The 24,054-nt window shown below is 57.8% G+C and overlaps 2 protein-coding genes across 12 annotated transcripts in view; one reads left to right on the top strand and one right to left on the bottom strand.

Moving 5' to 3' along the window:
• Positions 1-11,467, top strand: part of FAM234A (family with sequence similarity 234 member A) — a 31,141-nt gene extending 19,674 nt beyond the window's left edge. For 5 of the 8 annotated variants that reach the window (XM_067707271.1, XM_067707266.1, XM_067707267.1 and 2 more), the window contains 10 exons: positions 285-582; positions 6,757-6,876; positions 7,112-7,303; positions 8,088-8,218; positions 8,448-8,580; positions 8,735-8,864; positions 9,213-9,353; positions 9,605-9,680; positions 9,818-9,973; positions 10,212-11,467. In XM_067707271.1, the coding sequence (XP_067563372.1) occupies positions 318-582; positions 6,757-6,876; positions 7,112-7,303; positions 8,088-8,218; positions 8,448-8,580; positions 8,735-8,864; positions 9,213-9,353; positions 9,605-9,680; positions 9,818-9,973; positions 10,212-10,664 (1,797 nt within the window). In that variant the 5' untranslated portion in view covers positions 285-317 and the 3' untranslated portion in view covers positions 10,665-11,467. The remainder of the gene's footprint in view (positions 1-284; positions 583-6,756; positions 6,877-7,111; positions 7,304-8,087; positions 8,219-8,447; positions 8,581-8,734; positions 8,865-9,212; positions 9,354-9,604; positions 9,681-9,817; positions 9,974-10,211) is intronic. The other 3 variants (XM_067707269.1, XM_067707270.1, XM_067707268.1) reach the window with 3 other exon arrangements.
• RGS11 (regulator of G protein signaling 11) lies at positions 5,139-21,752 on the bottom strand. Of its 4 annotated transcripts, none has more exons than XM_067707276.1 (20): positions 21,640-21,752; positions 21,176-21,272; positions 21,049-21,099; positions 20,796-20,902; positions 20,113-20,164; positions 19,933-19,991; positions 19,645-19,721; positions 19,399-19,480; positions 18,126-18,194; positions 17,165-17,212; positions 17,021-17,082; positions 16,789-16,902; positions 16,595-16,710; positions 16,412-16,499; positions 16,188-16,326; positions 13,305-13,387; positions 9,232-13,226; positions 8,939-9,085; positions 6,991-8,766; positions 5,139-6,867 (listed from the first exon to the last, which is right to left on the bottom strand). In XM_067707276.1, the coding sequence occupies exons 1-17, from the start codon at positions 21,700-21,702 to the stop codon at positions 13,124-13,126; spliced, it is 1,410 nt and encodes a 469-aa protein (XP_067563377.1). In that variant the 5' UTR covers positions 21,703-21,752; the 3' UTR covers positions 5,139-6,867; positions 6,991-8,766; positions 8,939-9,085; positions 9,232-13,123. The 4 variants fall into 4 exon arrangements, with proteins under 4 accessions (XP_067563377.1, XP_067563378.1, XP_067563379.1 ...); XM_067707277.1 differs by having other exon boundaries at positions 17,165-17,194; XM_067707278.1 differs by having other exon boundaries at positions 17,165-17,188.
• Positions 21,753-24,054: the final 2,302 nt, after the last annotated feature.

Raw genomic sequence — 24,054 nt, 5'->3', positions numbered from 1 at the left:
ACCCCGACTCGGGTTGGGAGGCCGGTCAGAGGTGCCTCAGTTAATAGTTAGTGTTTAATGCATGCTCTGCCGTAGTCTAGCCCGGCCGGCCTGCCCGGGTCAGCAGGCAGGAGCTGTAGAGCGTAGAGGGAAACCCGTCCTGCGTGCTGCCTCTGTGCGCCCACTGCCCTTCTGAGTTTGAGGCCTTCTCCAGTGGAGTCTGTGACACCCCTTCTTGGGCTGATGGGCCGCGGTCACAGCCGCCCCTGGGGCTCCTGACCACCTCTCCTGTGTCGCCACCACAGTGGCCAAGAGGTGAGCTTGGGGGTGTGCACACGATGACGGACAGCAAGGACTTAGAAGCCGAGATCCACCCCCTGAAGAACGAGAACAGGAAGGTGCAGGAACATCTGGGAAACCCAGCGGGAAAGGAAACCAGCGTGAAGCCGCCCCCGCAGTCCCGCCTCTCCCGGTGCCGGACGGTGGCCTTTTTTCTTTCGCTGTTTGTCTGCCTTTTCGTGGTGTTCGTGGTTTCCTTCATCATCCCATGTCCAGACCGGCTGGCGTCACAGGGGGTGTGGAGGATCGATTACAAGGCAGCAGGTGCGGGCGGCTTGTGGGGCAGGGGCGCTGAGTATCCCCGGGTCCCCTGGAGTCTGGGGGCCGGGGGCCGCCTCTCATGGAAACAGGAGCATCCTCAGGAAGGACGGGCGGGGGGTCAGGAAAGGAAAGTGGCCCATTTGGTTACTTTTCTGAATTAAAAAAACATAGTAAAACAGAGCAACTGGCAGAATAGATGTAGCGAAGACTGATCTAAATGTGAAAACCAGGCAGGAGATTTGTGGCTGGGTCTCCCTGACGTGCTCCAGCCGAGTTTCCAGTCTGCCCCACCGCAGTTGAGCACACTTGATTTCTCTCTTGTAAAATCTTGGCCTTATGGAAGCTGCTGAGTCAGCTTTCCTCTGGGCACTTCCCTGCCTGTTGGGAGTTGTGCCCGTATCAGCGGGCGTGGGTGCTGACAGCCTCGCAATGTTTCTTTGCACAGACTTGAAGCCCTCTCTGGTGGAATAAGGGGAATTTCTTGTTTAAGCCCCACTGACGGTCAATTTTGTTCAGAATTTGGTGCCTAATTTTGAGAGGGTGAAGTAATACATGTTTGTGTTTATTTTTGGCAGCTTAATTGAGATATAATTTATTATCATAATATTCACTTGCTTTGAGTATACGATTCGATGATTCTTAGTCAGTTTAAGACTTGAGCACTGGGACTTCCCTGGTGGTCCAGTTGTAAAGAATCTGCCTTACAATGCAGGGGACGCGGGTTCAATCCCTGATCAGGGAACTAAGATCCCACATGCCGCGGGACAACTAAGCCCACGAGCCACAGCTACTGAGAGCCCACGTGCCGCAACTAAGACCCGACGCAGCCAAAAATAAATAAATAAATTAATTAATTAAAGAACTATTATTTAAAAAAATAATAAAATAAAATAAACTTGTTTAAAAAAAAAAGAGACTTGAGCACCTGTGCAGCTGTCACCACAATCCAGTGTTTAGCACATCCATCATCTCTACACGATTCCTTGCCCGCAGGCCCCAGCCCCGACTCCAGCCCTGGAGTTGCCAGTGGGCTTCCCATCTCTATACACTTGCTGTTCCTGGACGTTTCATGTAAATGAAATCATGTAAGATGCATCTTTGGCCTCTCTCACTTACATGAGTTCATCCATGTGGTAGTGTGTTCCTTTGTGTGGACAGACCAGAGTATTCATCCATTGACCAGTTGGTGAATGTTTGCATCGTTTTCAGTTTTTGACTGTTAATGAGTAACACTGCTGTGAATATTTGTGTACAAATCTTTGTGTGGACATATGTCTTATTTCTCTTGGGTAGGTTGCCAGGAGCAGAACTCTTGAACCTCGTGGTAAGTTTGTGTTTGACTCCTGTCACTGCCAGGCCTTCCCCAGAAGCTGCACCGTTTCATTTCCCCACTGGCTGTGTGGGAGAGGATTCTGGCTTCTCCACATCCTAGCCAACACTTGTCATTATCTTTTTTTTTAATTAATTAATTTGTTTGTTTGTTTTTGGCTGCATTGGGTCTTTGTTGCTGCACAAGGGCTTTCTCTAGTTGCAGTGAGCGAGGGCCACTCCTCGCCGCAGTCACAGGCTTCTCATTGCGGTGGCTTCTCTTGTTGTAGAGCACGGGCTCCAGGCGTGCAGGTTTCAGTAGTTGTGGTGCACGGGCCCAGCTGCTCCGCGGCATGTGGGATCCTCCCGGACCAGGGCTTGAACCCATGTCCCCTGCATTGGCAGGTGGATTCTTAACCACTGCACCACCAGGGAAATCTCTTGTCTTTTTTAGTGTAGCCTTCCTAGTGGGTGTGAAGTGGTACCTAACTGCGTTTCTAGTCTGCGTTTCCCTGGTGACTAATGATGTTCACGTGGGTTATTAGCCATTCTTACGTCATCTTTGGTAATTGTCTATTCAAATCTTCCGCTCACTTAAAAATATAATTGTTTTATTATTGAGTTATAAAAGTTCTTTTAACACAACATTGTAAATCAACTGTATGTCAATAAAAAAATTTTAAGTTCTTTATGTGTTCCAGGTACAAGTCTTTCATCACATATGTGATTTGTGAATATTTGTGACCCATCTGGGGCTTGTCTTTTTATTTAGTGTTTAGCATGGGTTGTGCTTTTGGTGTCTAAGAACTCTCTGCCTAATGTGAGGTCATGAAGATTTTCTCCTGTTTTTTCTTTGAGAAGCTTTAGAGTTCTCACTCTGCCGTTTAGGTCTGTGATCCATTTCGAGGTGGTTTTTTGTGTAGAGTGTTTGGTGGAAGCAAGTGGCAGGATTTCTAGAAATGGTCACACATGCCTCCCTCCCAGCAGGACCGTCTCAGAGGCACGAGGGCACCTCCCTGCTCTCGGCACTGATGCTGCAGAGCTCCCGTGAGTCTGGGGGTGGGAGGGGTGCATGTCGACAGTGTCGGGAACGTGGTCCTTCCCCCACTGAGTGGCCTGGCGCCTTTGCTGAAACGCATTCAACCATCAGTTGTGTTCTGTCCTTCTGCGTCCTTACACCAGTGCCGCATCGTCTTGATTTCCACAGCTCCACAGACGGAAGTCTTCCAACTCTATTCCTTTATTTCTCCTCAACATTGTTTTGGCTCTTTGGGTCCTTGGCATTTTTATAAAATTTTAGGAGCAGCTTGTCAATTTCTGTAAAAAAGGCTTCTTGGGTTTTAACAGAAATTGTGTAGAATCTATAAATTAGTTTGGGTAGAGTTGCATCATGACAGTATCCAACCTTGCATTCCCCGTGTAGGGAGTTTTACAGTGTTTTACAGTGTTCAGTGGGCAAGTCCTGCACTTCTTTTGTTAAATTTATTCCAAAATGTTCTTTTTTTTTATAAGTACTTTTATCTAAGCATATTTTTTAATTTTATTGAAGTATAGTTGATTTACAGTGTTGTGTTAATTTCTGCTTTGCAGCAAAATGAGTCAGTTGTACGTATATATATTCTTTTTCATATTCTTTCCATTATGGTTTATCCCAGGATATTGAATATAGTTCCCTGTACTATGCAGTAGGACCTTGTTGTTTATCCATCCTATACATAATAGTTTGTGTCTGCTAACCCCAAACTCCCAATCCACCCCTCCCCCACCACTGAATATTCTCTTTGATGCTCTTGTGATAGGAATTGTTGTGTGAATTTAATTTTCAAGTTCCCTTTGGTAGTTTATAGAAACACTGCTGGTTATTATATGGACCTTTTAAATTGTGGCCTTGAACTCATTAACTAGACTAGTAGGGGTGTATGTGTGTATTTAGAATTTCCTACCTACAGAATCATGCAATATGCAAAAAAAACGAGAGAGAGACGGTTTTACTTCTTCCTTCCCTTTTTTTTCTTTTTCTTGCCTGATTTCATTGCTCGAATCTCCAGTACAATGTCGAACAGATGAGGTGAGAGCAGGTATCTTCCTCCCAATCTTGGGAATAAAACATTACATGTTTCAGCAGTAGGTGTGCTAATAGCTGTAGGCTTTTTGTAGATGCCCTTTATCTGTTTGGGTTTTTATAATGAAAAGGTGTTGGGTTTTGTCAAATGCTTTTTCTCTGTCAGACAACTGTGTGGTTTTTGTACTTTATTCTGTGAACCTGGCATATCACCTTGATTTTCAGATGTTAAATCAACCTTGCGTTCCTGAGGTATAACCCACTAGATCATGTTGTACCATCACTTCTTCAGGTTGCTGGGTCCAGTTTGCTAGTTTGTGTCTGTATTAGTGAGGGATATTGAACATAGCTTTCCCTCCCTCCCTTTCTTCCCTTTCTTTCTTTCCTTCTTTCTTTTTTTAGATTATTAGCCCCATTTTATTTTATTTTTTTGGCCATGCCACACGGCTTGTGGGATCTTAGTTCCATGACCAGGGATCGAACCCATGCCCCCTGCAGTAGAAGTATGGAGTTCTAACCTCTGGGCCTTCAGTGAATTCCCAAACACAGCTTTCTTTTCTGGTGATGGCTTTGTCCTCATAGACGTGGAGAGAGCAAGGGCCCTCTCTCGTCTCTCCTGATGGTGGGTGAAGCCTTCAGACTGCCCGGAATATGTGGGGTCTTATCAGAACCAACTAGGGTGTCTCACTTTCTGGCCCATCTCCCTATGTGTATCTCACCCTGGAGCTGGCTCCAAAGTTGGCCTCCCCTTGGTCTGCCCCGGAGATCACTCCTGTTTTCAGCCCCCCTGGCAGGAAGCTGCTGCTTTCTAATCTCACCCAGTGTGGTACCTGGCTGATGGAGGGTGAGCATGGGAGCAGCCCAAGGTGAAAGGCCCCAGATGTCCTCTGTTCCAACCCACGGCTCAATAGTGTTTCTTAAATCAGTGCTTCTCGATTTAAGGTGTGCCTTCAGTCTGGTTCCAGTGTCCTGAAATGGGTGCTTTTGACAACTTTGCCTCATTTTACTGTTATTTTTGGAGGAGAGGATTTGTTTGCCAAGCTCTTCACTCCATGATTCTGGAAGTCTTGTGTCTGGTATTCAGTTTTATTTTTAATTATGGTAAAATACACATCACCCAAAAATCGCCATTTTAAAGTGAACAAATAAGTGGCATTCAGACATTCACAACGCTGCACTGACCATCATCACTCTTTTCAAAACCTTTATCATCTCAAACAGATATTCTGTGCCCAACACACAGCAGCTCCCATCCTGCCCTCCTGTCCACCCTCAGGTAACCTCTGTTCCACTTTAGTCTCTAGAATATGCCTGTTCTAAGTATCTCATATAACTGGAATTGTCTGTCTTTTTGTGACTGGCTAATTTCACTGAGCATAATGTCCTCGAGGTTCATCCATGTTGTAGCGTGTTGCAGAACTTCGTTTCTTTTTATGGGTGAATAATACTCCATTGTATGGATGGATCACATTTTGTTTATCCATTCTTCTATCCATGGACACTTGCGTTATTTTCACCTTTTGGCTGTTGTAAATAATGCTTCTTTGAACATTCATGTACAAGTAACTGTCTGAGTCCCTGCTTTCATAATTTTATTTTTATTTTTGGCTGCATTGGGTCTTCGTTACTGTGCACTGGTTTTCTCTAGTTGCTGTGAGTGGTGGCTGCTTTTCGTTGCGGTGCGTGGGCTTCTCATTGCGGTGGCTTCTCTTGTTGTAGAGCACCGGTTCTAGGGGCGCGGGCTTCAGTAGTTGCAGCACATGGGCTCAGTAGTTGCGGCACGCAGGCCCCAGAGCATTTGGGTTTCGGTAGTTGCATCACGTGGGCTCAGTACTTGTGGCGCACAGGCTGTAGGGCACACGGGCTCAGTAGTTGTGGCACACAGGCTTAGTTGCTCCGAGGCATGTGGGATCTTCCCAGACCAGGGATTGAACTCGTGTCCCCTGCATTGGCATGCGGATTCTTAACTACTGCGCCACCAGGGAGGTCCCCTCATGGTTGTGGTCTGCATTTCCCTTATTACTAGTGATGTTGAGCATCTTTTCATGTGTTTATGGACTATTTGTATATCTTCTTAGGAGAAACATCTATTCAAGTCTTTTGCCCATTTTTGAATTGGGTTGTTTGTTTTTGTTGTTGGGTTGTAGGAGTTCTTTGTATGTTCTGGATATTAATCCCTTATCAGAGGTATGGTTTGCAAATATTTTCTCCCCTTCTGTGGTCTGTCTTTTCACTCCCTCGATGGTGTCCTTTGATGAAGTACAATTTACTTATTTTTTTCTTTTCCTGCCTGTGCTTTTGGTGTCATATCCAAGAAATCATTGCCAAAACCAACCCCTATGTTTTCTTCTAAGAGTTTTACAGTTTCAGCTGTTAAGTTTAGGTCTTTGATCCATTTTGAATTCATTTTTGTATATGGAGTGAGGTAAGGGCCTCATTTTGTTCCTTTGGTGTTTGATTTTAAAGCATGTAGTTTATCATTTGAGTCCTTGAATGAAGGAAGAGGTAGCCCCTGTGAGTGTGGACATGTGGACTCCAGACCCCAGTCTGATTGGGGAGGGACTTGGCCCTGAGCAGAAGGTGTGCAGAACGTCCATTTGTGATGCCCAGGTGTCCTTACCAACTGACACCCAAGTGATGAAGAATTGCTGCTGCTCTGAAGGGGTGTGGAGCTGCCAGCCCACGAGGAAGCAGCGCTTCCCTGTGGTTGCTCCGTGGGCAGCTGCACCTGGCACTCAGCCCCACGGCGCCCAGAGTGGGGCGCGTCAGGCCTGGCCTGGGAAAGTAGCCGGTGGTTTCCTTTTCAGTTGCCTATGACTTTCTGGCCACAGAAGACGTGAACAAGGACAGGATCCAGGATGTTCTCTTTCTTTATAAAAACACCAACAGCAGCAGAAGCAATTTCAGCCTCTCCTGTGCTGATGAAGGTAATTTTGTTTTTACCCAAAAAATGAGCTCCCTGCAGGAGGAGGAATCCCCTCGCCCTCTCGGTTTTGGGGGAAGCAGTTGGTGGAATTTCTGGGAACTTTCATGTCACTCACCTTCTCACTGGGCTGCTGACCCCATGGGGTCAACACCAGGGATCCAGGGACAGAGCCCAGGGCAGGGCCACAGCACGAGGCCGGCACGCTCAGCCCTGCAGACCTGGGTCTCTCCCTCCAGGCTTTTCCTCCCCCTGCACCTTCGTGGCCGCTGTGTCGGGGGCCAACGGCACCGTCCTCTGGGAGAGGCCCGTGGCCCAGAACAGGGCCCTTGTGGAGTGCGGTGTCCCCCAGCCGAGGGGCAGCGGGGCGTCTTCTGCCTGCATCATCCTCGGCAGACCTGGCCCTTTCATTGCGGTAGACTCGGTCACAGGTAGGCTGCTTCCCGTGTCCCCCAGGCCTCCGCACACGGGTCCGATGCCAGGATGCTCTGAGGAGGGTCAGCCCGGGCTCTTGTGGGCGGTGTGGCTGGATAGGAAGGAAGGCACGGGTGGGAGGGGGACGCCCCATGAGGAGTCACACTTCACTGTCGTCCCCTCCTAAGTCCCGCCTGTGCCTGCGGCATGGCACCTGGAGGGGGTGGGGGCATTGCTGACGCCCGCTCATTGGGCAGGCCCCGGGGATGGGGTGTGTGGGCCTGGCTAGCTCGAGCCCCGAGACCTGCCTTAAGGCAACAGGCCCTGGTCCTTTTCCGAAGCCCTAAGGAATTCTGTGCCTCGATGCTAGGTTTGGGGGTAGCAGCACTTCCTTTGTAAGTTGTGGTTTTAAGAGTAGGGAGGAGAATAAAGAGCAAGCTGGAAATATTTTGAGAAGAGAAGAATCTGACTAAACACGGGCGTGGGCAGATCATACTCGGGTCACATGCTGTCAGGTCAGGACCTCAGTCCCTGGGTCCGTCCACAAGGCTGCACTTTCATTCTCGTCCTGTGCACGGGGCAGAGGCTGCATGTGTGACCCCAGTGGGCGGCAGGGAGGCGAGGCCCTACCCATCTGAGGGGGAGGATCTGCGTCAGCCAAACACTGGAAACAGGATGAGAAGAAAGGAGGGGGATGTGCTGCCCCAAAGTGACGCTGCTGACACGTGCCTATGGGCACCAGGCGACTACACACGCCTGTCTTTTTCCATGGCAGCACACGGGCCCTGTGCTTGGTTTTAGGGGAGACCCTGTGGAGCCATCCCAGCAGCTTCGGGGGGAACGTGTCCGTCCTGAGCCCTCTGCTCCAGGTGCCTGACATTGATGCTGACGGGGTCCCAGACCTGCTGGTCCTCACCCAGGAGGAGAACCAGGTACAGCTCTCGTTCCAGCCACTGGCCTCCCCCGCTGCCCCGAGCTCGGGTGCCTGCAGACCCAGCGGGCACTTCTGGGCCCCCCAAGAGTGGCAGAGAGTGCGCTTCCCACTGGTGCCATGGGCACAGCTCTGAGGATGGTGCGGGCGGCCCCACATCTCCTGGCATCAGACACTATAGGTTCGACCCAGCGGGTGGGCCTGCTCCCCTTCTCCTCCGTGTGCTGCAGGTCAACGGCTACGTCTATTCAGGCGGCACGGGGCAGCAAGTCGGCCCCCCGGGCAGCCTGGGTGTGGACGGGACCAGCGGCTTCATCCTCTATGTCACCAGTGCAGGTGCCCACTACGTCCTCATCCCCTGCGGTACGTGGCATCCGCTGCCCCAGGGCGGCCTCCCTCGTGGGCCTGCTGGCACCTGGGAGGAAGCAGGTGTGGGGCTGGTGGCTCCCGCTGTCGTTCCAGGGACTCGAAGTCATCACCCGCTGACAGGTGACGCAAGGCTCTTCTTTGTTCACAGGCACCTCCCTCTGCAGCCACTCAGTGAAGGGCCTGTATGAGAAGGCCACCGGGAGGGAGAGCTCGCTCAAGAGCGACCCCCTCTGGGAGGGCAGGCTCAACGCCACCTCCCACAGGCTGCAGGAGCACAGGTCGGGGGTGTGGGGGCCTGTGCGCGGGGCCCCGGGCGCGAGGAGGAGCCGTAGGGCGGGCACAGGGCCCTTACTTTGTGTCAGGTGTCTGAGGTCGTCCTGGGCTCAGACTCAGTAAACCGGCAAACAGAAGACGAATAAAAACGGGGGAGAAGATGGCCCCCCCGCCCCCGGGCTCACTGGTCCCTGCATCCGGTGAGGGCCTTCCTTTTAGTTTGAAACTGGAGAAGTAAGAAAGATGAGGCTGAGCCCTGGGAGCCTGAGGGAAACAGGCCGGCAGGCATCGCTGGGGAGGGTCCCGTCCCCAACCCTACCCGGGGCCCTATCCCGTCCCTCCTGCCCATGTAGCTCGGGAGCTGTCCGCTACCTGATGAATGTTCCGGGGAAGGTGGGTGAGGACCTGCTTCTTGTGAGTTCCGAGGCCTGCGTGCTGCTGGACGGGCAGGAGCTGGTGCCCAGGTGGACCCTCGGTGCAGCCCAGGTCCTGAGGTATGGGGTCCTTCTCCAGGGAGCTGGGTACCCCAGCGTGTCCCCCCACCCCCACCCCTGGCGGCCCTGGGGACAAGGCCCGTATGCTTCTGCCAGAGGCCACCGCCTGTCACCTGGTGCCACCCTGCCCTTGGGGAGGAGAGTGAGACCCCCTGGCGTCAAAGCTCCGGCCCGTGCAGGTGCAGCCGCAGCCTATCCCAGGTGTCTCCTTCAGAGGCCCGTGTGAGCCCTCCTCTCCACTCTCCTTCCAGAAAACCCATCCTCGGCTACTACAAACCCGACACCCCAGCCATGGTCATTGAGAACGGGACCGGCTCCGAGAGACAGGTTGCGGCACTTGCTCCTGGGTCTCACCTTTGCCCGTAGCTGAGGGAAGCTGGTCTGAGCCATAGGCTGAGCGGGGACCAGAGGCTTCGGTGAGCCGCCCTCTGGGACGCAACCCTGTGCTGCCCCTCCCTCTGCAGATCCTGCTGCTGGACCTCAGCTCCGGGGCTGTCCTGTGGAGCCAGGCTCTCCCAGGCCTCCCCAGGGACCCGCGGTCCGCCAGCCTTCCCACCGCAGACCACCGCTCCGCCTTCTTCTTCTGGGGCCTCCACGAGCTGGCTGGTGCCAACCAGACGGTACAGTCTTGGGTCCTGGTTTGTGGCATGGGGTGGAGCCGGTGGCTGGGTGAGTGCAGATAGATAGAAGCCATGCAGGGTGGGCAGGAAAAGGGGGTCTGGGCTTTCTGGGAGGAAGTGGGTGCGAGGGGTGGCAGCTGGAAGACAACCGAGAAGGGTCAGGGTCAGGTGGGGAAGGGGGGCGGGAGGTGGGTGTTTTGTGGGATGCCGGCGGACACAGCTCTGGGTGTGGTCCCAGTCAGGAGCGTCCAGGAGGGTCAGCCTCATGCCCCCGCTGCACTCCCTGCAGGAGCCCGGAGCCGCCGGGCACCACCTGTACATGTTCCACCCCACGCAGCCCGGAGTCCTGCTGGAACTGGCCAACATCTCCACCCCTATTGTCACCTTCCAGGGTGAGTGCGCCCCGCATGGGCCCAGGCTGCCAGCCATGGGAGGCCTGTGCTGGCTGGTCCCGGGACCTGATGGCCATGTCCCCACAGTGGTTCTGCTTGAGCCGAGCCGCCACGCTGCCTACATTCTCCTGACGGGCCCGGCCAGCCCGGATCCACCCGGCCTGGTCTCTGTGGCCAAACACAAGGTGCGGGACCTCATCCCGAGCAGCAAGGTAGTCCGCCTGGCTGAGGGTGGCCCCGACAGCGACCAGGCCGTCAGGGACCGGTTCTCTCGCCTACGGTACCGGAACGAGGCCTAGACGTGGTTTGGCCAGAGCCCGAAGCGGAGGTGGCTGCTGAAATTTCACATCCTGGGAAGTCAGCCCTTCACTGGCTCGGTCTGCACGCCGACTCCCGACCTGGTGACCTGGCGACGCTCTCCACTGGGCCCGTTACCCCAGGGACGTGCCAGGGCCTCTCCCCTCTCCCGCCAGCATGCCAGGTCCTCACTCAGGTCCCCACTCCGAGCCCCACCCAGGTCTCCCTGGGCAGAGCCTGTGCTGGCAGCAGCTCACCCTCACTCCTCCATGCCTGGCCAGAGCCTTGGCTGCAGAATCCCCTCCCTCTTTCTGTCTGAGCCTTGCCTTCTCTGCACTGTCTCCCTGGGGTCGTGGAGCTCAGAGGGTGGTGGGCCCTGGTGGCTTGACGCAGGCCCACACCCTGGTGTGGTTGGTGGTAACTCGCCCTGGAGAGCCCATGACAGGGCCCATGAGGAATGGGTCCTGGGAGGATGTGACGGATGGGCTGCCTTGAGCTGTGAGTGTCCCGAGGACCTGGCCCCAGGATGTGCCCTGGGGTCAGCGTGCACCCCTGGGTACACACTGGAGCTCCTTGTCCCTCAGGGATCCCTGCACCCCTGGGTGTGGCCAGCGGCCCCTCCTTCCTGGTGCTTGGACACCCCCCCACAGTCGGTGTCACCTGATGCAAGACTCACCTCTGTGCCTTGGTCACCCCAGACCCGCCTGGTGCTGTGGGACTCAGCCGTGCCCGGACAAAAGCAAGCAGCCTGATGACCGCGGGTGCCTCGGGAAGAAATCAGAATAAACACTGGTTTTGCACTGTCTGGAAAGCCCCATGTGTGCCTGTGTTTGTCTGCTGGATCAGTGGGAAAGGCTGCTGGGGAGGTGAGGCCAGCACCCACACCACCCAATCAGAGACTGGGAGCGTCCAGCACGGCCTCCAAGTGCATCTCAGGTCTGTGGTTCCCACCCTGCTCACCCACAGCAGGCTAGGAACCCAGCCTGTGGGCACTCTCCCACCCGGGACAGGCAGGGGGTCCCCCCCAGCACCTGTGTCCTCCAGGACTGAGCTCTGGTAGCCGCCCAGGCAGCAGGAGCCCAGGGGGCTTCAGTGAGACAAAGGTTTGGGTTACCAAAGTGATGGGGGCTGTTGTGGAGAATCCTGCAGGAATTTCCTGAAGGCGCTTACGTGTGACAAGCCTGCTTCCAGAACCAGGTCTGTTTCTCCTTGTGAAGGCCTGGGAGGCAACAACAAGGCTGAGGTTGAGGGGTTGGATTCCGTGTCCCTGTGAGAAGCCACCCGGGCCCAAGGGCCCAGGTCTGGGTCCACAGCGGAGGATGGAGGAGCCGGCTCTGGGCGGGGACCAGCCTTTAGGTTCCAGGATGATGTGCAGGAGTTTGGGGTCTGGGCCGCCCCGGAGACAACCTCACCAGTGCACCCTGGACTTGTAAATAAAGCCCGCACTGTGCTCCCTGTCACTGTGATGTCTTAGGGCACAGCTGACCCTGGAGAGGCTGCGTTCAACACCAGACAGCCTCCTGGACTCTGTGCTCACTCTCCCCTGGAAGACTCAGGCATCCGTGTGCCACCAGAGCACAAGCTCCCCACTGTCTCCCCAAGTCTGCAGCCTGAGCCCAGCCCAAGGTCTACAGACCCCACACAAGGGATCCTCCACCCACTGCCTCTGACACCTGAACTTCCTGTTGTCCTTCACCACCTCCCTCACCAGTGCATTCCTCACCCACACGTGCATGCACACCCACCACAAGCACACCCACCACATGTGCACCCACCACGATTTGGACCACAGCAGGACAGGCTCAGAGTGAGGACCCAAAGGTCTTTTATTTCTGCGCTGGGAGCGGGAGGGTGTGGGCAGCCCTGAGGGAGGGGTGGCGCTGCCCCAGCTGAGCCAGTCTGGCTGTACTCCCAAAGGAGCAGCTGAGTCTCGGGGGGCCCTCGGAGTGGGGACTCCCTGGTGTCTTTCCCCAGAGGCTCTGCCGCCCTGGCTGTGAACCAGGGCTGGCTGTTGGAGGAGCAACGATGCTGGAGCCATCTCTGTACAACACTGGGGAGAAGCCATGGGCCTCGGGTGGCCACGGAGGTGGAGAGGCCACGGCCCAGTGGGAGCAGCACCTCCCCCTGCATGCCCACGCGCCCTGCTGGCAGCCACCTGACTATGAATCTTGCCCGGGGAGTCACCAGCGGGGTGGGAACCGGCGTGGAATGCCAGGTGTGCTGCCATCTTGTCTCAGTCCAGGGCACCCCTGCCCTGGGAATCAGCACCCGAACAGCCCCTTCTGGGGAAGGGTGTGACAAGGGGAAAGGTGGAAGCCACAGAGGTCGGTGCCCCCGTAAGGCCGGGCGCTCGGGGTCTGAGGGGACTCCCACGCCAGGGAGTCTCAGTGGCTGCAAGGACCCTGGGCAAGAGGAGTTGATGAGGGCAAGATGGCCCCATTCTGCCCCTTCCCAGGCCCACCTAGGCCTCCCCGTCACCACCCGAGGGCTCCCTGGAGGCAGAGGCAGGAAGGAGAGCAGGGCTGGGGCTGGAATGGCGCGGCTTCCGCATGAACGGGAACACCCTGTGGAGACGAAGGGGCCTGAGCACAGGGCGCCACCCCCGGCATCCCACCTGCCTCCCTGGGCACCACCTGGCTGACCGTCGCTTGGTCTCCGGGGGCACCACAGCCTCCGCCAGCAGGTCTCTGTACAAATCCGACTTCAGGAACCTCGGGTAGGAGTCCTGCAACAGACAGCATCTGGGCCTGATCCCTTCCCACTCCTGGTCTCAGCCAGCACTGCCCAGGCTCCTCCAAGGGCGGGGCCCACAGTGGACTGGGCCGGAGCAGCCTCCCCAGACCAGCCCAAACCGGGTCGGGCTCAGGGAGACCAGCCCCCAACCACGCAGGAGCCCGGTGCCCACACGGGGAGTGAACGTGGCGCCTCCTGTGACAGGGAACCGGTGTCACTAGTTCTTGCAGACGCACAGAGTGAGGCTGGGCATGTGGAGCGGGACAAAGGCAAGGTCGACAAATCCACGGGATTCAATAAAGAGGGACAGGAATCTACGAACCCAGGTGCTTATGTTTTAAAAAGAAAAATACACATTTTAAATTGTTAACTTCTGGTGGAGGGACAGGGGTATATACAAGATTTAGTTGAATGTACTTTGTAGATTGGATTTTGAAGCTGTGTAGATATTTTATGTAATTATAAAATAAATAAGCAACCCCCAAACACTGAAGGGGGACAAGTGAAGCTGGGCGTCCAGCGGGCGACACCACCCTAGCCACACGTAACCGAGTGTCCAAGGGGCGTCTGAGGGGCTGTGGACAAAGGACCGAATAAACAAACAGTAAACGACTCCCAGTCACTGTGAATGGTAGTGTCATGCTGCTCAGCTGAGCTACTGAGTGAATCTCGAGAAAAAGCAAGTGAGTGATTATGTTGGCACCACTGAAAACCCAGATGTTCAGTAGGGGAATGAGGAGAGAGAGATAGAGGCCAAAGAGGTTAAGGAAACTCTATAATCCTGATTCCGAATTAGAAGTATCAGTATGAACTCCTGGTATGTTTTATTTAAAACATGTATTTCCTGATTCTGTCCACTGAAAGTCCTGGGAACCATGACCACCCCTGGCACTATGACGGGTCTGATGTGCAGGTCATGGTTTCTGAACACCACCCCCGAGGGAGGGCTGAGGGCCCGAGGAATGGCTGGCTTTAGGTCTGGAGTAGGACAGCCCCTTAGAAAGCTAGGAAGCACCATAGATTTCGGACACGTCACAGGACTCAAGAGCAATCAGCCGGAGAGGGTGGGACCTCTGCACATCCCATGAGACAAGGACTGAAAGGGATTGAAACCCATCAAATATGGTCAAAACTTGAATTTACAATGGTATTAAAAGCATCCCAACCTCACTGACTACCCTTGGCAGATACCAGGGGTCCAACTGCTTATTTTGAAAAGTGGTACTTAAAGAAGGAATCAAGGGACTTCCCTGGTGGTCCAGTGGTAAAGAATCTGCTTTCCAATGCAGGGGACGCCAGTTTGATCCCTGGTCCGGCAACTAGGATCCCACATGCAGCAGGACATCTAAGCCCACGTGCCACAACTCCAGAGCCCATGCGCTCTGGAACCCGAGCGCCGCAACTAGAGAAGAGAAAACCCACACGCCACAACTAGAGAGAAGCCCGTGTGCCACAATGAAGACCCGATGCAGCCAAAAAAATTAGGAAAAAAATATTTAAAAATAATTATGTTTAGGACTTCCCTGGTGGTGCAGTGGTTAAGAATTCACCTGCCAACGCAGGGGACACGGGTTCAACCCCGGTCTGGGAAGATCCCACATGCCGCGGAGCAACTAAGCCCATGCGCCACAACTACTGAAGCCCGCGCACCTAGAGCCTGTGCTCCGCAACAAGAGAAGCCACCGCAATGAGAAGCCCGCTCACCGCAACGAAGAGTAGCCCCCGCCCGCCGCAACTAGAGAAAGCCCGCGCACAGCAGCAACAGACCCCAACGCAGCCATAAATAAATAAATAAAAATGTTTAAAGGAGGAATCAAGCCTTGGTCCTGCCTTTCCTCTATGATCGGTACCACTGGGCCAGCAACGAGCAGAGAGAGGAGGCGTCAGAACAGGGAGGCAGTGATGGGTTAGAACATCCCATACCCTCATGAAATCATGGATCTGGGCCAGACTGTCAAGGCTGCTTTCACCACAAAAGAGAGAGAGCTGAACTGACATCCCTCCTGAGTGGAGAACACATCGGACACCACCTCTGAAGTAACTATTCCCGACCAAACCGAACCAACAACAACAAAACTGAAAACAATCTGATCAAGGAACACAGTGTCCACAGAAGCTGGAGAAAGGAGGACGGATTCTCCCCTGGAGGCTCCAGAAGAAACCAGTCTGCTCTCACCCTGATCTCAGCCCCGAGACCCCATCAGGCTTCTACACTCCACAGCACAGAGAATAAGCAGCAGCGGGAAACTAGCCTGAGGTCACGTGGGGAAGGGGACGCGACTGGCCACTCGAGGGCATTGAGCAAATACTGTTGGTGTTTCGCGTGTGATGCTGGCCTCTGCAGCCATGTTGAAAGGGAAGCGGTGGCCGTGTCCTTTAAGGGAACTTCCTGCAATACCTACAGACAGGAAGTCTGGAAATGGCTTTAAAGTCGCGGGGTGGGGGGTGGTGTGTGGTAGGCCACTGGACAGGATGGACCGTGAGTCCAGATAGGCCCCGAGTCGACAGTTTGTGAAGGTGGGCTGTAGGTACGTGGGGATTCGTCATTTACTTTTTGTTCATATTTGACCTTTTCCACGTTAGAACACTTTACAACCACAGCTGGACAAGCCCTGCAGCCGCCCTGAGCCTCGGTTTGCTGCTCTGTAAAGCGCGGTGTGAGCTGCGGGACTAAGCTGGCAGGAGCCACGGGGAGCAGGTGCGGACCAGCCTCTGAGCTGTGGCCACTGAAGCCACCTGACACCGGCTTGGGGCGGGGGGGGGGGGGGGGCGGCGAGGGAGGAGGCGCCTACCTTCTTCATCAGCATGTAGATATGCAGCTGGGCATCGTCCAGCACATGGCGGTGCGGCCGGCCCAGGCCCACCAGCGTCCGCTCCATCGTCCGGCTGTCAATGTTGACCCAGCGGGCAGCACCGGGGGCCAGGAACTGCCTGGCATGGGAGAGAGGAGCCCCGGTGGGTCTGGGCCATTTGGGCTGGCCGCTGCCCGCCCCCCGCCCCACCCTGCGGCACTCACTGGTACACGGCGTCCACCAGGGCGGGGACCTGGGCCTGCCCTCCGTGGCGCAGCTCCTCACAGGCCTCCCAGAAGCTGAGGTTCTCAGCTGGGGGTCCGGGCACGGGGTCAGGCCCACCCCATGCTGGTGGAAACCTGGGGGGGGGGGGGCTCGAGCAGGGAGCAGGGGCGGGGGCTTCTCACCACTGAACTCTTTACTGAGAAAGTCCATGAAATGGGCCCGTCCCACAGGGTCTTCCAAGAGTTCCCGGAAGCTGAAGGCCCACTGCTCCACACGGAGCCTTGTGGGCACGGCCGCGCTGGGGGAGGGGCGGGTGGGTCAGGAGCACGAGGAAGGCAGGGGCACACCTGCAGCTCCTGGCCCACCCCGGGCTCACCTGGGTGCATTCATGGCCCAGTAGGTATCGTTGTCTGTGACCCAGGGGTTGCTGGGCAGGCACCCCGACATGATGGGGTCGTGCGGCCCACGCTGGCTGCTAAATTTCAGGTACCTGGGGGTGGAGGGTGGTGCCAGGGCCAGTGCAGGGAGTGCTGTGGGGACGAGGGCACTGGAGGAAGGGTTTGGGCTCTGGGCTGGGGGTCTCCAGCCACCACCCCCATCCCACTCACGCCTCGAGGCAGACGGAAGACTTCACCCGGGCCCTGCCCAGTGCCTTTCGTAAGCACTCGACCTAAGATGGGAAACCTGTGAGGGGCGCCGGGGCTGGGAGCCACCAGCCCACCCCTCCCCTCCCTTCTGCCCCCAGGACCTACCTCCCGCCTGTAGAAATCCACGGTCTTGGTCTGGAAGGGGCCGGTGGGCTGCAGTTAGAAGGCAGGTCCCTATAGGGACTGACATCCCACCCCTGCCCTGCCCTCCGGAGCCCTGGCCTCTAATGCAGGGGTCTGACTTTCCAGGACGCCTCCTGGGGCCTCAAGTCTGGACGTTTCGGTGTGTTCACCAAGCCCTCAGGTGCTCAAAGTTGCCTTGAGTTTCCCCAACTGTCACTATTTCATGTTTTCAAATGTACTGAAGGGAAGGGAGGGCAGACAGCACCCTCAGGATGCTTGTGGTGCCAACCTCTCCTCTCAGCTATCTGCGTGACTTTGCTGGAAATCACAAACCTGTGACCGTGAACTATGATTTTGAAGTCAGGAAGATGTTTTCTCAGAAAAGTACTAGATGACTCCGCTCTATGTTTTGGGTGTTGTGGGATCTGACCGAGGACTCTGCTGCTACAAAGTTCGGACACGTGTCCTGGTCCAATTCCATCCAGTTTGGAGGCTTTGGAGGCGCATGGTTCATTCGGCCCTTGTTGCTCGGGCCCGTGGCCCTGCTCGCCACCCCTCCAAGTCCCCACAGACCCTGATGCTGCCCTAGCCTGGGGGAAAAGACCCCCTCCCCCCATAGGGTCTACTGTACTTACTTGCACCCAGGGCAGCAGGTGGGAGGTGAGAGAGAGCGAGAGTTAGCAGGGGGCTGGGAGTCGGGGCAGTGAGCTGGGGAGCAAAGCAGGAGACTTGGAGTGACTGAATCATGGGACATTTGGATGGACAAGTGGACAGGTGGGTGGGCAGCCCCCAAGCAGTCCCCTAGTGGTGGAGTGGGTGGAGTGGTGGGGTAAAGTGGCAGGGGGGGAGGTGGAGGGGTTAAGGGAGGTGGGGGCACATGGAGCGGAGGGCACTGTGCAGGGGTGGGGAGTGGGCTGGGGGTGTGTGCATGCAGGGTCCTCACCATCTGCACTCGCCCAGCAGTGCAGGAATTCCGCTCTGGACCTTGCTCCAGCACGCTGGGGACCCCGGGCTGCAGAGGGGGGATGAGATGAAGCGGGGGCACAGCTCAGGCAGGCTGCTGAGACCCTCCTAACCCCATACGCTGAAGCTCTGCGCCCATGTCAGGCCCTAATGTGGAAACATGCTCAGGGGAACTCGGGACCTCTATGCTCTCTGCCCATCCCCACCCCAGGGCACCCTCCCTGTCTAGCCCACCCTGGTCCCCTCTCCAGCCCCTCACCCAGCTCCTGGCTCCTAAAGCGAAGTCTGTGACCTGCCCCCAAGCCCCCCGTTCTTCCTCGCCTCAGCCAAACTCACCTCCGAGCTCCTGGCTGCTCAGGCCAGAACCCCAGCCCTACCTGAGACAGCCCCTCTGGCCGCACCTCGTCCTGACCACCCCGTCCCCAGACACACATGCCTCCCCGGAGGCCACGGGCACCATTACTGGTCCCTCCACAGGACCACCGCCGGCCCTCAGCCCACTGCTCAGCCTTGGCCACACCCACTCCACCCTCAACGCCTGAGACCCCGTGACCCTCAGGTGGAAGATTAAGGGTCATTTTCCCAGAGGCACTACCCACACCTGATGAGGTAATCAGGCCCCTGGGTTCTTCTCTCTTTTTTTTCATGGAGTATTTTCCCCCGGAGCTTCTATTCATGGTCCGCTGTGACTGCCCCTCACAGCATACATCTGTGTCTACTGGTCTCTCCACTGCCCCACACAGTAGGGGGACCTCAACCCACCTGCCAGGCCCACGGATCTGGGTAAGGCCTGACCCCAGGCCAGCACCCCAGAAGCTCTTGGCCTATGACCTCAGTCCCTCATGCTGCAGCTAAGCCTGCCCCCACTCACCTCCCCCAACCCCAAGGGCCTTCAGGTGCCCCCACTCACCTCCCCCCACCCCAAGGGCCTTCAGGTGCCCTCACTCACCACCACACACCCCCACCCCCACCCCACCCAGGGCCTTCAGGTGCCCACATTCTGCTTCCTTAGACCCAGAGAGAAGCTGCTGTGTCCTAGTCTGTGGGTGGGGGCAGCTCAGGCCTGGCCTTGTGACCTCTGGGTTCTCATGAACCACAGAAGAAGAACTTCCTGTCACCTGACAGGATCCCTAAAAGCATGTCCTTCCCAGGGGTCAGAAAGCAGGTCCTCCTCAGCGAGCACCTGAGGAGGCACACTGACCGCTAGCAGGACTCTGCTGCTGTCCAAGGACCACCCCCCACAGGGGGCTCACCGGGGGCCTGTTCACCAGCCAGTACGTCTGCTCCTGGCATGCGATGACCAGCCTGTCCCCCTTCCTGCGCTGCTTAGCTGCCCTGGGGGGGGTAGGCAGAGCTGGGGGGACACTGTACCCACCACCTCACCCCCCACTTCAGGCCGAGGCCTGGGCAGGCAGCCAAGCCTGGGTGCGCTGTTTCTGGTCCCAGGGCTGCCAGTGCCTGGGCCGGGGGCGTGCGGGGTATGCAGGGCGTGGTCTCACCACAGCTGCTCTCTCGCCTGCATCACTACCAGGTCCCACGTGTGGCTGATCTTCCTGTGCAGCTGGTCATAGTGCTCCTGCGGAGTGTTGAGGTCTCCAGCGGGAAACTCCCTCCGGTGCCCAGCTCTGGGGTGTGGACTCCCCACCTCCCCTCTGAGACCACCTAGGGTGTTTGTGCTTGTGTATCCACATCACCCTGGGGTCTGGGCTGTGTGCTCTAGGGCCACAAGTAGGGACTGGGTTCCTCTGGCTGGATTCAGCCTTGGAGGGGTGGGGAGGGTGTCCCACCTTTTCGTGGTCAAACAGGCCCCCCCGCTTTCGGATGTTCTTCTTGGCCAGGTAGATGGCTGGAAGGACAGGGCACAGGTTGCAGAGGAGCAATGTCAGCTCCCCCTCCCCTGTGGCATCCCACCTGCAGCCACCAGTCCTGGGAGTTTGTCCCTGGCTATCCCACCCCTCCTCACTCACCATAGTCCAGCTCAGCGGCTGGCCACAGGGTGCTCATCCAGAAATAGGGCGTCTGGTGTGGTGCAAGGACAAAGGTATCTGTGACCTTCTGGGCCTTCCCCGCCCCAAGAGTCATCCCCACCCTCTCAGCTCCCTTGGGAGGAGACTGGGCTGGCTGGGGGGTATCTTCCCACTGTCCCAAGGCTCAGCTGACCATCCACCATTCCGTCCACCTGGACCGAGCTGCGCTTGGTTCACTGACTCTGGGCTCCCTGCCCAGGCCCAGGAGGTAGTTGTAGTGCTGGGGGGGTGGGGACTGAGGGCAGGCCCTGCCAGGGTCCCTGGTGTGGCCAGGGAGGGCAGGAGAGGGGGCTCCATCATGATTGAGGACGCACACTGAGGTGCAGGGATCCTGTCCTTAGGCCCCTTCTTCAGGGCTGGGGCCTAAGGACCCCGGGTAAGCTGGTGGAGTCCTCTGCAGGTACTACCCCTTATGGGGCCCTGCTAAAGGTCCCTCCCCTTAACTTGGTCTTTCTGTCACAGGGACGCTTCCAGTCCAGGCCTTTTGGGGAGGGGGCAGTGGATCACAAGATCTGCGGTGACATCACAGGTCCTGCTCCTGCCCCAGCCCCACCCCTTCCAGGAGTGTCTGCCAAGGCGCTGCCTGGTGGGATGGGTCCTACCTGCTCCCAGTTGAGCCTGACCTGAAACCTATAGGGCGTTTCATCCAGCCGGAGCTCGAGGTGGCAGGGGTCTCGCAGTGGGTATAGGTAGCCATGCCGCACTAGGAGGGTGCCCAGGTGCAGGGCCTCTGGGGAGCAAGGTGGTGAATTCTTAGTGGGGGGAGCCGAGCCGGGTCCCCCAGCACAGTGGGCTTGGCCCCAGCCCTAGGCCATCAGCACAGCGACCCCAGGGCCGGGTATGGGGCGCAGGAAGAGCAGCGGGCTGACCCCTTACCCTCCTCTGTGATGCAGTACTTGTGGATCAACCACTCCATGACGTCGTTGCCTGCATAGCAGAGACTGGGGTAGGGGGAGGCCGAGGCAGGGCCGGCACACCCCGCCCCGCCCCTGCAACACCTCACCAGTCACTGCGTGAGGAATGACGGTGATGAGCAGGCGCTGGCTCCTCATCTTCACGCCCTGGTCGGGGTCCTGCATACTCACGACCATCTGCTCCATCTGGGCAAAGGAGGTTGAGGGCCTGCGGTGGCCTCCTCCCCCATCCCCATATCCAGATGCCCCGGAACAGCCCGGGATGCGCCGGATCAGTGTGCTTGAAGGAGATTAACGCTCACTGATGGTGGGATTTCAGGCCGTAGCTGACCGCGGAGGCGAGGGGGGGCGCGAGCGAGCGGCGACCCCAACCCCGGGGTCTCCGCCGCCCCACCCCGCTCACACAGTGCCATCGCCTCAGACCCGCGTCCACACTCGCGCGCTCGCGTAGTGTCCACACTCGCGTGCACCCGCACTCACTCCTCTCCTGCCCCTCCCGGCCTCGCGTGTCGGGAAATCGGGTCGGGGGGGCGGGCGGGATCCCGGCACCCACCTTGCTCAGATGCGGCCTCTGCGCGCGGGGGAGCCCGCAGTGGGATGCGGGGCCGGCGGCCATGGCTGAGGCAGGCCCAGCGGGGCGAGGGTGTCCGGCCGCCCCGCCCCGCCCCTCCCCTCCCCTCGCCTCCTCTCCCGGGCCGCCGCCCCGCCCGCGAGTTAACCCTCCGCAGCGCGGGGTCTGGGGTCTGGGGACGCGCGTCCGATCATCCACCTCGAGCAGGATCCCCTCACGTCACGAGAAACCGAGGCCCGTGCCCGCGGGAGCTTGCCTGGAGCTTCGAGAGGGGGCTTGGACCCACCCGGACAGCGTGGGGGGAATCAGCCTCTGCTGGGACGGCGGTGGGGGAGGCTCAGAGGTGGGGTGGGAACTCAGGGAAAGGATGGGGACTCAGAAAAGGGGAGAGGGGACTTGTGGGGAAGGAGGGCTGGGGTGGAGGATAACCGTTTAGGGTCACTGTAACCCCTCCCCCATACCCACCTCCTGTGTGGCGCCCCAGGATGTGGGCGACCAGTGGTTCAGGGGCTGTAAGGTCTGGGTGAGGGGTCGAACTGCCCTAGGAGTGTGTCCCTGCAACTGTGACACTGTCCCTGCCGCATGCAGGTGCTACCGGGCTGGTATGACACTGCGTGGCTGCATAGGTGTGCTGGGCGGGGGCCCTTGAGGCCTGGGGAAATATGGCAGGCAGCTCACTTCCCCTCTGCTGCACCGATGATGCCTGGGGCACCAGTTGGGGAACAGACAGAGACCCCACCCGGGTTACCCCGAAACTGTGGGAGACTGTGGGAGGGGGCTTTACTGGGAGAGAAGATCTCAACACCTGCCCCCCAAGATTCGTGGGCAGCCTCTAGGCTCAGGGCCCAGCCTGGCCGTTTCTCTCCCTCCTTGGCCAGCCACACCCCTTTTGTTGGGGCCATTTTAAGGTGGTGCAAACAGGTCTATTTCTGATTTTTAGGTGCTTGGGGCAGGGCAGGATGTCGGGGTTAGCCTTTGGCCAGAGCCTCCGACATGGCCATCTGAACCCATTTCCACTGCAGGCAAAGCCATGTCCAGGCTGAGCTGGGGCAGGGGTACTGGAGGGGTGTTCTACCCTTCCCAGGTGCCATTCTCCCTTACATGCCAGTGAAATTCTCTCACCCAGCCCCACCCACACAGGTGGGGTCAGGCTGGCACCAGGCCTGGCTGTCCTCTCTTCATGGATGGGCTTCTAGAGAGGCTGAAGGCCCCCAGAGGCCAGAGCTATCCCCAGCCTGGGGACAAGTGGCTTCCCTGACCACCCCAGGGAAGGGGCAGCAGGATGTGACCCTAGAAGGGCTGGGCTCCAGCTGGGGAGATCCTGCCTTGGAAAGACTGTGGGCAGGTGCGGCTCCAAGGGGGACAGTCCCCACCCTAGCACACGTGCCTCCCGCACCCACGGCCTGCTGGCCTCCTCAGATAGGGGGCTCCTTTGGGCCAGGGCAGATCTGATCCTTGGGTGTCCTCAGAAATGGGGGGCGGAGGGGTGTAAGGAAGCAGGGGGACTCTAGCTGGTGTTCTGCCTCCCCCTCCACTTTGACCCAGCTGTCCCCAGCCTCAGGTCCAGCTCACCCCTGCCCCTGCCCCGCTGACCCCCATCCACCTATCACAAGGTCTGTTTAAGCATCAAGACCAGAGGCCCCTTCTGTGCGCCCCTCTCAGCACTCCACCACCCCGTTCTGTTTCAGATCAGTGTCCTTTTCTCCCCAAGGACGGGGGCCTCTGAGCATAGAGCATGCAAAGACACCTCCACCCCCTGCCACGCTCACACAGCCCAGTCAATAAACACTGGAATAATGGTTGTGTCTCCAGACTGCACCTCACTGTGTGTGTGGACACGGGCCCCTCCGTGCTGATGCCTGTGAACCTCTGGGGTGCGGGGCCAGGAGGCTGTGCATACACACACAGCATCCCCCACCCCCCAAGGCTGGGCAGACTCCAGGAGTCCCCTCTGCCCAGACATAAATAAGCTCCAGCGGGGGTGGGAGTAGGGGGAGGGGGAGGGACTGTCGGGCCCCAGGTGCGGCCTGCGCTGCCTGCAGGTAACTAACGAGAGCCTGGGGACTTGTGGGGGGGGGGGGACGCACCTGCTCCACTCGCGCCCCCAGCCCCACCAGCCCCGCCCAGAGGGCTTCCCCAGAGACTCCCCAGACTCCGGGCGGCGCCATGGGGTGGGGCAGCCCTGATGGCCAGAGCCGGGTGCAGGCGGGGCGGGATGCTGGGACCGTGACTGCGGCGGCTGTGCGGGGTCCGAGTGCGCCCGCGGCGGGGACGACCGGGTGCCGGCGCCAAGCGGGCGACACGCGCGTCTCTGCGGGGCTGCGCGGGGTCCGCGGAGCGGCTGGGGGCGCGCGGCGCGGGCGCGGCGCTGGGCGCGGGGGGCGCTCCCGGCCGGGA

The sequence above is a fragment of the Pseudorca crassidens genome, chromosome 15, assembly GCF_039906515.1.
Source record: "Pseudorca crassidens isolate mPseCra1 chromosome 15, mPseCra1.hap1, whole genome shotgun sequence".
In the NCBI taxonomy this organism is placed as follows: Eukaryota; Metazoa; Chordata; class Mammalia; order Artiodactyla; family Delphinidae; genus Pseudorca; species Pseudorca crassidens.
Note: the sequence above shows the minus strand (reverse complement) of the source record. Positions and strands in the feature narration are given on the sequence as shown.

Bases quoted from the DNA above. Each gene is read 5' to 3' on its own strand.
- RGS11 (XM_067707276.1), bottom strand. From the start codon at position 21,702: ATGGCCGCCGGCCCCGCATCCCACTGCGGGCTCCCCCGCGCGCAGAGG. The intron at 21,100-21,175 runs GTGAGGTGTTGC...TCTGCTATGCAG, and splicing joins CATTCCTCACGCAGTGACTG to GCAACGACGTCATGGAGTGG. The intron at 20,903-21,048 runs GTAAGGGGTCAG...CTTGCTCCCCAG, and splicing joins GTACTGCATCACAGAGGAGG to AGGCCCTGCACCTGGGCACC.